Source organism: Nomascus leucogenys, chromosome 24 (genome assembly GCF_006542625.1).
Source record: "Nomascus leucogenys isolate Asia chromosome 24, Asia_NLE_v1, whole genome shotgun sequence".
Classification (NCBI taxonomy): domain Eukaryota; kingdom Metazoa; phylum Chordata; class Mammalia; order Primates; family Hylobatidae; genus Nomascus; species Nomascus leucogenys.
This window is the reverse complement of record NC_044404.1, coordinates 13,853,597-13,868,431: the sequence shown is the minus strand read 5'-3', so window position 1 is coordinate 13,868,431 and position 14,835 is coordinate 13,853,597. Positions and strand designations below refer to the sequence as shown.

Below are 14,835 nucleotides of genomic sequence, written 5' to 3'. Positions count from 1 at the left end.
TAGCAAGAGTCCCCCCAACCCCATCTCTTAGGAATTTTCCACCCACTGACCCCCTCATTCTGCTTGTGGGATACAAATCCCCACTTTTCCTTTCACCCAGAGGTGAACCTGAGCTCTCTTCCCTATGGCAATGCCCCTTATTACAGTGGTCTTGACTAAGTCTTCCGTACAGTTTTAACAAGTGTCAGAATTATTGTTTCTTTAACAAAGGTTGGAAGTTAAGTGATGTGGCCCAACGGGGTGGCTCACGTCTATAATCCCAGCACCTTGGGAGGCCAAGGCAGGTGGATGACCTGAGGTCGGGAGTTCAAGACCGCCTGGCCAACGTGGTGAAACACCTTCTCTACTAAAAGTACAAAAATGAGCTGGCCATGGTGGCGCAGGCCTGTAGTCCCAGCTACTCGGGAGGCTGAGGCAGGAGAATCGCTTGAACCGAGGTAGAGGCTGTAGTGAGCTGAGATTGTGCCATTACACTCCAGCCTGGGTGACAAGAGTGAATCGCCATCTCAAAAAAAAAAAAAAAAAAAAAAAAAAAAAAAAGTTAAGTGACGCGCCAAGTTCATGTGATTCATTAGCGGACACAAAGCCAAATGTTCTGACCGCATCCCTGGACTCACCAACACACAACTAAAAAGCAGCTGTGCATTTTCGTGATGTGCTCTCCTGGCAGCTTTGGGCTAAAATGCCTGCTACCTCCCTCCCTGGGTTCTGAGATCCTTCCCCTTCTGCCCACGTGCCATCCTCATCTTCCCAAACAATCGCTTCCCCTGGCACCTCACTGCCTCTTATGAAATCCCATCTTGTTAGAATCTTCCAGTCTTATTTAATGACCAAGTCTTGACCTCCTCCAGTGTGTCCCCTTACTAGGAGAAATCTGGACGAATCTAAACTTTCAGCAACGGCAGGTTAGAAGGAAGGTATGACTCACTCTAAAAGGAGGTGTTTCTTTGAGCAGCAGCAGCCCTCTCTCCTCTTAACTGTGCAAGTTAAGGCAGCAGCAAAAACCAAGACTGAAGCCTGCATGAGTTCACCTCTACAGCCCCAGCTCCCAGCACTTGTATTCCTTCCACAAATATTTACCAAGCACCTGCTATGCGCTGGGCCACATTCTCAGCGCTAGAGACAGAGAAGTGAACAGGTAAGGAAGGTCTCCACTCTTAAGGACTTGAGTACTCTTGGAGTGGGGTGGGGTCACCATAAAAAAATAAGCAACACATCAGATAAGCTATTAATCCCAGCACTTTGGGGGGCCAAGGTAGATGGATCACTTGAGGTCAGCAGTTCGAACCTAGCCTAGCCAACATGGTGAAACCCCGTCTCTACTAAAATACAAACATTAGCCAGGTGTGGTGGTGGGCCTCTGTAATCACAGCTACTCAGGAGGCTGAGGCACAAGAATCACTTGAACCCAGGAGGTGGAGGTTGCAGTGAGCTGAGATTGCACCACTGCACTTCAGCCTGGGTGACAGAGCAAGACTCTGTCGGAAAAACAAAAAAAAACAACAAAGAAAAGATAGCTTCTTGAACACATCAAGATAGCTTCCCTCGTGCCTTCAGATTTCAGGGAACTTTCTGGCCGGGCATGGTGGCTTACACCTGTAATCCCACCAGCACTTTGGGAGGCTGAGACAGGTGGATCATAAGGTCAGGAGATCGAGACCATCCTGGTCAACATGGTGAAACCTCGCCTCTACTAAAATACAAAAAATCAGCCAGGCGTGGTGGTGCACACCTGTAGCCCCAGCTACTCAGGAGGCTGAGGCAGGGGAATCCCTTGAACCCTGGAGGAGGAGGTTGCAGTGAGCCAAGATTGCGCCACTGCACTCCAGGCTAGCGACACAGCGAGACTCCATCTCAAAAAAAAAAAAAAAAAAAAAAAAAAAAAAAAAAAGAGGGGGGGCACTTTCTTGGACTGTCCTTTTAAGCGAGTACCCCTCCCCTCTTCCACGGCACATATACCTGAATGCTTACCCCCACCCTGCTACCTAACTCGCTACTTGTCTGTCCTACTGGAATATAAAAGCTTGATAAAGGCTGCTTCATCTCAATGTCCACAATGTCTGAAATCCCTGGCACATACCAGGCACTCAGTAAGTAGCTGTTGAGTGAATGGGTGAGTTCCAGATAGGGGAAAAGCCAGTGCTAACTAACCCCGAAGCCCAGAACGAGTATGGGTCGCTGCACGGGAGGGAGGGTGGTCAGTGTGGCCGGGTGGAGGGGCTAAGGAGGGCAGACAGGGGGCTGAGAGGTGTGGAGCGGTGGTTCGGTAGAACTGCTGTAAGGATGGGGTTTCAGTTGCATTTGGCATGTGAAGGGAAGCCAGGAGATGTTGAGGAGGGGATGACCTCAGTTGAGTCCCAGAGGCCACTCTAACTCAAGTAAGTGAATAGAATGTGTGTATCAGGGAAGGTGCCAGGATCAGGCTCGATTTTCCAGGCTCAAGTGATCCTCCCGCCTTAGCCTCTCGAGTAGCTGGGACTATAAGTACGTACCACCATGCCTGGCTAATTGGGTTTATTTTTTTGTAGACCACAGGGTCTCACTATGTTGTCCAGGCTGGTCTCAAACTCCTGGGCTCCAGCGATTCTTCCGCCTTGGCCTCCCAAAGTGAGAATTCATTTTACCACCTGTTACAGCTCTACTGACAAACAACATTTAGAGTAGAAACAGATCTACTGAACAAAGAAGGCTGCCCCTTTGCGATGCTGAGTCTTTAGATGGGGACTTCCTCTCGTTAAGTCCTCTACATAAAATTTAGCTAAAGAGCTCCTGTGCCATTTCCATCTTGACGTGAGTGAGTGAGAAGTTTCTTTCACTCCTATTTCTGCAGACCTGCAGCTCCCTAATCTGACCACTGGAGAAGCAGTTTCTACAGCATTTTATCTTGAACTGGTGATGCTGATTTTTAAAGTAAACAAGATACAAGCTGAGTTACCCTCGGGATTTTCAAAGGAAACTTAGGGTATTAGTCAACAGATTAAAGGGGTCTTTCATGTTGCTCAGTGTTTTCTAGCATCTTGGGCAGCCCTGGTGTCTAAATGCACAAATAAATGTCTTTGTAGATGGATGACGAAATGGTGTTGGAATGACTTGTGGCTGTTGAGAAGCAGAATTTTTTTTAAATTCATATTCTAGGAAGTTCTGGTTTTCCCCTATAGAACTCTAGGATAACTAATAATTAACTCTAGCACCTCCCCAATTACACTCGAGATAAAGTTATGCTTTTGAAGAGATGTTAAAATGTCTATTTGAAAAACAAAAACATCTACTTCTGTTCTTTTGCCCAAACAAAGGCTTTTGTGTATTATTTTTCTGTCACGTCTCAAAACTGAGCCCAGAAGCCTGAAAATAAACACACCCCAAACAGTAGAAAGGTGCCAACCTCCAACATTTTCCAGCACTCTGCCGACCACCGACTGCAGTCACGGAGGTGCTCATATCTCTCTACAGTCCTTCAGCTCAGTTCAAAAATGTCCCAAACTTAGCTGTTTGCTGTTGCTTCCCTCAGTCATCCTGAAGTGGGTTCCGACAATCAGGAGAAAGGCATTAGAATTTTCCCTCTATCAGCTGTATCTTTTGAGTTGCCCCTTGTGTCCCGTAGCCTGGCCCATCTCCTGACCTAGTGTTGAAGCCTTCCTTTGGAATATTGATGTTTTGCTTACAGCCACACCACCCTGAACACGCCTGACCTCGTCTGGAATATTGATGCAACCACTAACCTCTGAATTCCCAAAGCTCCTTTACACGAAGAAAGCCACTCCCTAAACCCAGAGCTGTGTGCCCTCAACTTCGAGCAGCCACTGGGCATGATCGACATAATCACTGATGTGGCCAGTGAATTTTTTCCCCCCTTCACCCCTTCCATGGAGTCTGGTAAATTGCTTACTGGACCAAAAGTTTGGCCCTGGAAAATCTAGAGAACTGTGAATTAATCTAGGCTTTGGCCTGCCTGCCACTCTGTACCCACAGACATGTCCCCTCACTGAATTTTCCTCCAGGCATACACAGCGCTAACTGAAGTCCACACTGCCCCATAGATTCCTAGAGTCTGGCACCATGGTAGGTATTTAGCAGATGCCTGTTGAGTGACAGCAGAAGTACATTTATACATTCAGGTAGAACTTTTTTTTTTTTTTTTTTTTTTTGAGACAGAGTCTTGCTCTGTCACCCAGGCTAGTGTGCAGTGGCACAATCTTGGCTCATTGCAACCTCCGCCTCCTGGGTTCAAGCGATTCTCCCACCTCAGTCTCTCAGGTAGCTGGGATTACAGGCACCTGCCACCATGTCGGCTAATTTTTTGTATTTTTAGTAGAGACGGGATTTCATCATGTTGACCAGGCTGCTCTCGAACTCCTGACCTCAGGTGATCTGCCCGCCTCAGCCTCCCAAAGTCCTGGGATTACAGTTGTGAGCCACTGCACCCAGCCGGAACACTTCTTTAAAATTATCTTCTGTATTTATAATGTCCCTGCCGCTGTCCACCAGGCTTCACCCCCGAGTTGTTAAACACCTTCCCCTGTAATGAAAAGAGACGGCGTAGCTGAAGATAGCACGGCACCTGCGAAGGGGAACTTGGCTGCCCTGCCGTTCGACTTCGCGTGAGCAGCGCCATGCCCATTCACTGTGGCAGGTCCTGTCAGCCCCTGTGGGACGAGGCCAATGACGAGATGAGACCTGACTGTGTGCTAATGGCACTGCGGGTGTGTGACTCTTCTGTAAAATGTAAGAGAAACATGTCAAAGCTGAGGAGATCAGACACGTGTCACTAGTTCCTCTGGAGAAATCAGGAGAAATCCAGCACATGAAGATGTGAAACCGCTTTCCCTGACTACAAACTGGGAGGCAGTCTGCACAGTACCCCCTGCCCCAGAGTTTGCTTTGGGCTCTTTGGGACGGGGGAGGTGTCCCCTTGGGTCACCTCCCAAAGTTGAGGGCAACACTTTGAGGGTTTCTGCAGCTGAACTGGGCAATGAAGAAGAGGGGCCAATGAGAGGGACTCCATTTTCCTTTCAATAGCAAGGAGTCACATTAAGTCACTAGGCAAATTGAATATTGATGTTTTGCTCACAGCCACATCATCAAGAAGGGATAGGATATAAGATCCTTACGACATAATACAGGTATGACATTATCTCTCAATCAGATCTATTCTCTCTCCCCTTTCAAGAGGGAAAGAACTGAAATCTCATGTGTATCTTTCACAGATCTTTACATTTAACCTCTAAGATAATCCATGAGGTGTTTTAATAACAAGTGCTATTTGCTGGATTTACGGGAGAATGTGCAAACTGTGGCGTCAGGTGCATGCTCTCGGTCTTTTTTTTTTTTTTTGAGAGGGAGTCTCGCTCTGTCGCTGAGGTTGGAGTGCAGTGGCACAATCTCGGTTCACTGCAAGCTCTGCCTCCCGGGTTCACGCCATTCTCCCGCCTCAGCCTACCGAGTAGCTGGGACTACAGGTGCCTGCCACCACACCCGGCTTTTTTTTTTTCTTTTTTTTGTATTTTTAGTAGAGACGGGGTTTCACTGTGTTAGCCAGGGTGGTCTCGATCTCCTGACCTGGTGATCTGCCCACCTCGGCCTCCAAAGTGTTGGGATTACAGGCATAAGTCACCGCACCTGGCCGCTCTCTTGTTCTTTACAGAGTCTTGCAAACTAGTATCATCCTCATTTTTTAGCTGACAACGGTAAGGCTGAGAGGTTAAGTCAACTGCCCATGAAATGAGCAAGTGCCAATGCATGGATTAGACATTGCCATCTATTCAGACTCTCAAACCCATGCTCCCAACCACTGTGTCTTCACATGCACCGATTACTCTTGACCAGCTCCCTGTTATATTCCTCTCTACTTCTAAAGAAAGGTCTGGAGTAGACTGAGCTGCCCTTGATGGCGGCTTCTGTAGGAGATTATTGAGGAGGGGCTGCCAAGGGCACCTGCAGGTTCATCTTTTAGCTCAATCAGTGCCCTTCCAAGCCCCACCTCTCCTTCATTGCCCAGGTAAAATCAACTTCCCTTCAGAGCTCTTCCAAGTTGCCAGGAGAAAGTAATCTCCTCTAAACTAGTACAGAATCTGATAACATTTTGGCATTTACTGCCTCCTCCCTACCAGCATCTACAAGCTCCTTGAGGGCAACGCCCCATCCTGCTGTAAGTTTATGGCCCAGCCACTAGCACAGTCTCTGCTGCCTGAATGAATGGTTGAATGACATTCATAGTTTTCAGAGTTCATGGGAGTGAATCAACACACTCATCAAGCACAAACATGGCTCAGAACTGCTCAGTGTTCACATTAGAGGCTGCTGATTACAACCCAACCAAGATTACTCAACCTGGGGAGACGTTTTTCTCTTGACCAAAGCAGAACATTCTCAGTCCAAGAGGAAATGAGTTCACAGTTTTGTAGACTGAAATCTCAGCTCTGTAATAAACTTTTCTGGAACTCAGCTAGGGCTGGTGTCATGAACATTCCCCTTCTAGGGAGGGCCACTTAGTACCAAATGACAAAAACCTGCTTTAGAAGTGCTGTCCTGGAGCAGAGCTTCTCAGTGGGGTGTGTTTGGGAAGCACTTACCGTCTGCTCGGAAACTGAATGGAAATCTGAGCTGATTCACTCAGGGCTGTCAGCTGAGTAGGCCCTGATTTTGCAAGAGGGAGAAAAGAAGCCCCTTTGCATCTGACCTCACCGTCCACCCCACGCAGCTCAGACAGCCCAGCTGTGAGCCCAGGAGGACGAGGCCTGCAGGAATGTGCAGAATGTGGCCATTTCCACTAGTGTCCCTTGGCCTCGATCCCAAGCCTGGTTTGGGACCTTGAAGCGTGCTTTGGTAGATTTTTAGAAAATAGTTGTTTTTGGCTAAGAGGATCTCTTCTGTTCTTCCCTTGCCATTTTTCTCCCTTTGTTCTAATGTAGGGGAAATTCAAGCAGCAAACTTCACCTCAAGGGCTTAGCTCTGACACTCTTTTAATTGACTATCTTCCCAGGTACTCATCAGATCCATCAAATTGGGTGTCTTACTATTTACCTCAAACTTACCATATCTAGAGCCGGGTGTATAAATGCCTTTTCCTTACCAAGTTGGTTCCTAATCTCTCATCCCTCCTACCTGATTTTTATGCTTTTATTATCTGCTTTCTGTCATTCCTATGCATCTATCCTGTTTCCTCCCTCTTCTTCCTGCCAAATGTTTACTACGTACCTACCACACGCTCTTTTAAGTGCTCTCTTCTCTAAGGGACAAGATATGTACACAAATAATTAAAATACAGACAGGAGAATCACCAAAGCAATCTTGGTAAAGACAAAGTAGACTCATACTTCCATTTCAAAACTTACTACAAAGCTGCAGTAATCAAGACGGTGCTACTGGTAGCAGGATAGACATACAGATCAATTTAATCCAGAATTAAACCTATACATTTATGGGTAATTGATTTTTGACAGAGGTGCCAAGATTCTCCAGTGAAGAAAGAATCATCTTTTTGGCCAGGCACGGTGGCTCACGCCTGTAATCCCAGCACTTTGGGAGGCAGAGGCGGGCGGATCTCCTGAGGTCGGGAGTTTGAGACCAGCCTGACCAACATGGAGAGACCCCGACTCTACTAAAAAATACAAAAATTAGCCGGGTGTGGAGGTGCATGCCTGTAGTCCCAGCTACTCGGAGGCTGAGGCAGGAGAATCACTTGAACCCAGGAAGCGGAGGTTGTGGTGAGCCACGATCGTGCCATTGCACTCCAGCCTGGGCAACAAGAGTGAAACTGTCTCAAAAAAAAAAAAAAAAAAAAAATCATCTTTTCAACGAATAGTACCTTGACCACTGGATACCCACATGCAAAAGAATGGAGCTGGACCTCTACTTCACAGCCCATACAAAAATGAACTCTAAATGAATCAAACACCCAAATATCAGAGCTAAAACTGTAAGAGTAAATCCCTGTAAGCTTGGACTAGGCAACAGCTTCCTAGATGACGCCAACAGTACAAGCAACAAAACACATACATTTAACTTCACCAAAATTTTAAACGCTATTCAATGGTTGCTATCAAGAAATTGAAAAGACAACCCAGTCCACAGGATGGGAGAAAAGTCTGCAATTCATATATTTAAGGGTCTAATACCTAGAATATATAAAGGAGGCTTTCAATCAATAATATAAAGTTAGCAAAGGATTTAACTCAACTTTAGTGAGCAGAGGATTGAAACAAACACATCTCCAAAGATATACAATTGGCTAAGAAGTGCATAAAAAGATGCTCAGCATCACTAATCTTTAGGAAAATGCAAATTGAAACTGCCAGATGTCATTTCATACACATTAGAATGGCTACAACGTAAACACACACACAGAGAAAGAAAACAAGTGTTGGTGAGGATGTGGAGAAACCAGAACAGCATGTATTGTTAGTGGAACTGTCAATAGTGCAGCCACTTTGGAAAACAGAATGGCAGTTCCTCAAAAAGTTAAACAAACTTGGTGTGGTAGCATGAGCCTGTAGTCCCAGCTACTTGGGAGGCTGAGGCAGGAGAATGGCTGGAACCTGGGGGGCGGAGGTTGCAGTGAGCTGGGATCGCACCACTGCACTCCAGCCTGGGCGACAGAGCAAGATTCCATCTCAGTCAATCAATCAATCAATCAATCAATCAATCAATCAATCAGTACAAGTGGTTTACTGCCATAAGGTAAGAAGTACTTGAAGGAATCAACCTCTCACTCTTCTGGGTGTCCTCCGTGACATGGATTTAAGCTATTCCAAGCATAGCTGATTGTGTAGCTAAGTGGTAAGGGGCATGAGCTCTAGGGTTGAGCAGCCTGGGTTCACGTCTCACTGCTGCCATTTACAAGCTCTGCGTCTGCATGTGGGCTACTGAACCTCACTGAGTCTCTCAATTCCTCTATAAAATACAAGAAGCTCCAGCCGAGTAGGTCTGTTGTGAGGGCTGAATGAAACAGGGCTTAGAAAGGGGTTCACACATGCTAAGCGCTGAGTAAACGCTAGCTGTTATTATATTGTTAGTGCTATTAACACCAGCCATTCAGAATCTAGATCCCTTAGCTTTACAGATTCACATTTAATCTTATGGGGAGATTTGGCTCAGAACAAACTGTTTCCCATTAGCCAAGCTCACAAGAGGCCAGAAAACCAAATAGTTTATTTAGAACAGGAAACTGTTTTCCAACGCTTTGTATGCATATTTGCTGTCCAAGGCATGCCCTTCTCAGGGGTGAGATACCCCACAAGATGCTATCTTTCGTATTTATAACAGAAGCAAAGGGTGGAGCTGTCGGGTGGCATAAATTTCTAGACTGTGACAAAACAAAGATCTCTGATTCATCACAGAACCACCTTGACTGAGATCAGAATATCCCCAGCCACCACATATGACACCTTTCCTACTAACTGTAAGCAGGGATAGGGTTTGTCTTGTTCCCCACTGCCTGACTTACACAGTAGCTATTCAATAAATATTTGTTGGCCAGGTATGGTGGCTCACACCTGTAATCCCAGCACTCTGGGAGGCCAAGGCAGGCTCAGGAGTTGGAGACCAGCCTGGGCAATATGGTGAAACTCCATCTCTACTAAAAATACAAAAACAGTTGGGTGTGGTGGTGCACACCTGTGGTCCCAGCTACTCAGGAGGCTGAGGTGGGAGGATCGCTTGAGCCTGGGAGGTCAATGCTACAGTGAGCCGAGATAGTGCTACTGGACTCCAGCCTGGGTGACAGAGTGAAACTGCCTCAAAAAATATATATATTATATATATAATATATATGTAAATATATAATATATAGTCATATATATTTATATTATATATAATAAAAAAATTTGCTAAATCAGTTAATTCTTTGGGCAGGGAAGGTTTAAACATCAACAAATTCTCATTCTTCTCTTCTAGGCAAACTGATTCCCTTCTCTTTGGGGCAAGACAATATTTGCTGTATCACAGCTTTTTTAATATGAGTTGTGTTGTGTTCTCCTGGATGGAGACACCCTGATGAACTGTGGGAAGTGCCCTGTTCTCATCAATAATATGTTAAAAATATTCTAGCATGCCCCTTTCCTGCTTCCCATTTACACTCTGTGTAACTGGCATTTGTACATGTTGCAAACATTAACAATGGTGATTATTACTCCAGTGGCTCAGGGTTGGGCTCCCTCTACTGCCTGGGGCACTTTGTGGCCCAGCCTCTCTGGACGGGGGTCAAGAGCACATCACATCTTTCTCCGGGTGTGTGTGTGTGTGTGTGTGTGTGTGTGTGGTGTGTGGTGTGTGTGTGTGTGTTTGGGCGGGGGGTGGGGTTCGTTAAATTTAGCATTGCCTCACAATGTCAGCTTTCAGCTCCTCAAAAAAGTACGTGAACCAGTTAGCCATACCTGCGTACTTCCCCCTGGACTTAGCTTCATTCACTTCAAAGGACAAATCCCCCTCTGAGCAATTCTCAAGGCAAAGACACTCAGCCAGACAAAAAGGAGGGTGAGCCCTCCTACCTCTTTTGGCTGACACTCAGGGGAGCTTGCCATCACCTGGCTGGCTGCCAACAGGCCAATGGACGGGCGCTGGGGTTAGACATGTGGGAAGGAAACAGTCACCTTGTTTTCCTGCCTTGGATGGAATTGGCAGAATTCCAGTTATTCCCTACCGGGGCTCTAGCTCACAGCCCCGGATAAAATGCCTAATCACAGAGCTGTATCTCCTGCCCAGGAAATGAGAATCCTAAGACTCATCGCAGTAACTGTCCACTTGGAAGTGTCCAGCACCCTCCATCAGTTGATTCTCTTCAATAAAACGTGCACACTGGGTATTTCCCTGAGAGGTTTTGGGGCACCAAGAGTGGCAAGGCTTCCTGGAAAAGCCCTACAGGATCTGATTCAGATTCGTCAAATAAATTTCACCAGGGTAATCCTGAGTAGCTGAGTTCTCTCTCCCTCCTCCTCCTCCTCCCCCGTCGTATTTCCACAAGTTATAACCTGGCATGCCTCCTTTCCAAAGCCAGAAGTATGACAAATATTCAGATAAGCTGATGGAATTTAAAAGTGCATGTTCATTGCTTTGCTGGTGAGGACTGCAGGGCACACTTTAGAATGTGAGGTGTGCGTCTCTCACAAGTGCATACAGTTCAAATTGTGCATCTAGTAACACACCAAAAACTCAGGAAATGCTTAGTAACTATTTGCAGAATGAATTAATAAATCCTATTTTAATGTATTGTGACAATTTCATTCTTAAAAGGACATCATGGGGAGCATTTAATGTAAAGGAATTTTCGTATCTTTAGAAAATTTTGTTTCTGTGTTTAAGAGGCTTAAAGTGAGGTTAACCTTTAATTTCAAGTTTGACCTCTTTACTTTGTTTTTATTTACTTTGTTTTTATTTATTTTTTTTGAGACGGAGTCTCGCTCTATTGCCAGGCTGGAGTGCAGTGGTGTGATCTCGGTTCACTGCAGCCTGCGCCTCAAGAGTTCAAGCGATTCTTCTGCCTCAGCCTCCCGAGTACCTAGGACTACAGGGGCGCACCACCATGCCTAACTAATTTTTGTATTTTTAGTAGAGATGGGGTTTCACCATATTGGCCAGGCTGGTCTCGAACTCCTGACTTCATGATCCGCCCGCCTCGGCCCCCCAAAGTGCTGGGATTACAGGTGTGAGCCACCACGCCCAAGCCTCTGTTTTTTTTTTGTTTTTTTTTTTTAAATGGCAGAGTAGTGTAGTAAAAAGATCTTGAGGTTCGAAGTTAGAAACCCAGTTCTGGTATATTCCGAGAAAAGAGTGTGTAATTTACAGGTGTTACGAGGATTGAAAGAAAGAAGTAGCTAGAAACATTCCTAGCACGTGGCAGGCGATGGGAATGAGAGGATGGTCGTGTCCTTTGGCCTGACGCTCCACTGTCATGCCAAGGCTTGAGGTCCTTATAATTCTACAGTGTAGAGTCAGTCGCGTGCTGCTCATTTTACAGAAGCCAAAGAAAGGAAGGAGTTTACTCCCTTTGGCCATGTCCAGACTTAGCCTTCTCACGCCCCGACACATTTTTTATATTGTGCTTTTCTACATTCAATGCTATTTTGGATCTTCTACACCAGTGCAATGCAGAGGCCTCCTTCACAAAGCCTCTAACAGACCTGATCTTTATTAAGTGCCTTCAGTGCAACAAAAACTCTTAACAACTCATGAGGATTTCAAGGCCTCCAAACTGGCAAGCGTTTCGGGGAAATCACAGGGAAATTTGTTGGCCACATGATTAATCCTGGGTGGACTAGTCCCGGAAAAGCGCATGTGGGTTAGCGGCGAGCAGCAGCTTGCAGAATCTCACAAAATAAACTCTCTAATGAAGAGGCCCCAAAAACGTGCCTTCCCGATGAAAGTTCAGCATGAGGGTGGGCCCGACAATGGAAGAAAACACCAGATGTGTGGACAACAGACCTGCTTTGAATCCACTAACACCCAAAGGGATGACACGCATGGGACCAGATTATACAACTGAACCAGATTATAACCCTGGAGGAGGGAAACCCAGTAGGGCGTAGGATCTTCTGAAAAGGATCATAAAATTCATCCCCATAATTACCCCCCAAGCCCAGCTCCCAACAAAAGCCGACAATAGCTGTGCTCAGTGATGTTATTCATCCATATTCAAGTCGCCTCGCTCATTATTCTCAGACAAAAACCCTGCCGGGCCTCTGCTCCTCTGGCAGCCAGGCAACTCAGCACCCACCCTCACTCAGCCAGCCCCCCATACCACTTCACTACAAGTTTCCAGCACCAACGATGGTTTTTCGGTTTTAACGCCATCTTTTAGGAGTACCTTTGACATTCAGGAGCTGGCTGAAGGGAATCACAGCTAAAGCTTCCCTGGACAAAAACAAAGGATGTTACCCAGCAGCTTTTTCTTTAGCAGGGCTGAGATGCTGAAGTGAGGGCGCTCCCTGGCTTTGCCCTGGTGAGCACAAAACGGTGTCATTTGCACATTGTCTCGCCAAAAAGGAAATGTAACTGAAAATACAGAACTGTATATATTCCAGTGGAAAGAGAAGTTCCAAAGATAGGACTGCTACGAATAACCCACGGCCCATATAAAAAGAGTTGCTCAGTCCCTTTGAAGCAGACAGCCCAGCACAGAGCAGTACTCTATCATTTCCCTGAGAATGGGTATTTTTGTCTGTGTGGACAATTGTAGGAGGCCAGGTTAGGCGCACCCCTCCTGCAAACCGCTCCCTCTCCAAGAAGTATTCCTCTGGGCCTAGGCCTACCTTGATCCTCAATTTTTGGAAAATGTTTACTTTTCACAGCACAGCTCAGCAACCTCCAGCCCCAAAGATCACGAGTTAGCTTACAATTCCTTCAACCAACATTTGGTGAGCAACTACTATGTGGCCAGGCATTGTTTTGGCCGTGGGGAATCAAGGCTGGATGTAGCTGCGTCCTGCAGAACATATGTTCTACTGAGAAAACAGAAAAATAAAAACCCAAGAAAAGAAACAAAATGTTGACAGATGTCAATGGAGATCACCAACACAGCAACCCAGCAGGAAGAGGTAAGGCTCCAGGAGAGGACAAAGGGTAATGAAGCTGTGGACGCCCCCACTCCAACATGGGATCCAATATATTTAAAGCCTAAGGAGTCACCAACAGGCATTCAGCCACTGATGTTGTTGCCCAAGATGAACACGTGGCTCAAACCCACTTAAACCTCAATGTTCCTAACGCGTAACAATCCTCATGCACTCACACTTCTCAGAAGCCTCCACTTGGATTCTTTCCACACACACCATCCTCTCTAAAGAGGAAAAAGGAGGCCTCTCCCAGTCCAGTGACGGGGTGCTGAGTGTGTCCAACAACAGGCACGGCGCCAGACTAGGTAGTCCCAAAGGGGGACCAGGGCCACCGCAGAGTGGGGAACCCTCCTCTTGGCCCAAGCCCTCCTGAACGTCCCTTCTATGGATACAGCTTCTCCCGAGGCGTGCATATTCCTCCAACACACCGCCCTATGGGAAGGAAACCCCAGTCACTGCTGCCAGCAAGCGGGGCTGCCTACTGTGAACCTTCCACCCGATCTCTCTGGCGCTGCCGATTCGGAGGGAGGCCCTCTCTGCTGCCCACACCTCGCAGCCTGTGGATTCCGGGGCTCCTCCCGACACACCCGCGCAGCTGCGTCTTTGGGACCTGGCACCGGCTAAGCCGCTGCCTCTCCTCCTCCGGGGCTCAGCCGCCTGGCACGCACACACCCTCAGCTCCCCCGCGCTCCCCTGGACAACCTCGAATACCAGGCCCGGGCATTCCAGCAAGTCTCTGCTCGCTCGTCCCCATCAGCGACCGCAGGAAGCCACTTGCGCTGGGTCTTACCTCCTTCTGCCAGGACCCAGAGCGATGCGCTTCCCAAAACGAAGAGCAGAGCTGACACCTTCCACATCGTTCCCGTTGAGTTGCTCTCCTGGGGGCCGAGCAGCAAGTTTCTGAGCTGGGGGAAGATTAAAAAGCACCGCGGCCACAGGCCCAGCCTGTAGGAGTGCGACGGTGGGGGCCGGAGGGGTGGAAGCAGAAGCCCCGGAGCGGGAGGGGGCCCGAGCTTCCCAGACCCTAGGCAGCCGGACGGCAAACTTTGCAGTTGAGAACTTTCCGAGCCGAGTCAGCATTTATCTCTCCCGAGGAGGCGGGGGAGCGGGGTCGGCCGCAAGGTGGTCTCCGTCAGGGCGCGCTAGGCCCGCCCTCAGGCTCTGTTTGGCCGGCGCCAAAACGATGATCTCAGGCCAGGTTTAAAGTTACAGGGCCGCAGCTGTGGGGGCCGCCAGAACTGCGGGCCCTGGCAAAATGGGCTTTTATTCTGTTCAACAACAGGAGGGAAAG

The 14,835-nt window shown here is 47.4% G+C and overlaps 1 protein-coding gene across 1 annotated transcript in view; it reads right to left on the bottom strand.

Annotated features, from left to right (window-relative positions):
* PDPN (podoplanin) overlaps window positions 1-14,624 on the bottom strand; it is a 44,792-nt gene extending 30,168 nt beyond the window's left edge. Inside the window, 2 exon segments of the mRNA XM_030805532.1 lie at window positions 14,335-14,513; window positions 14,515-14,624. Coding sequence (XP_030661392.1) covers window positions 14,335-14,513; window positions 14,515-14,624 — 289 coding nt within the window.
* Window positions 14,625-14,835: the final 211 nt, after the last annotated feature.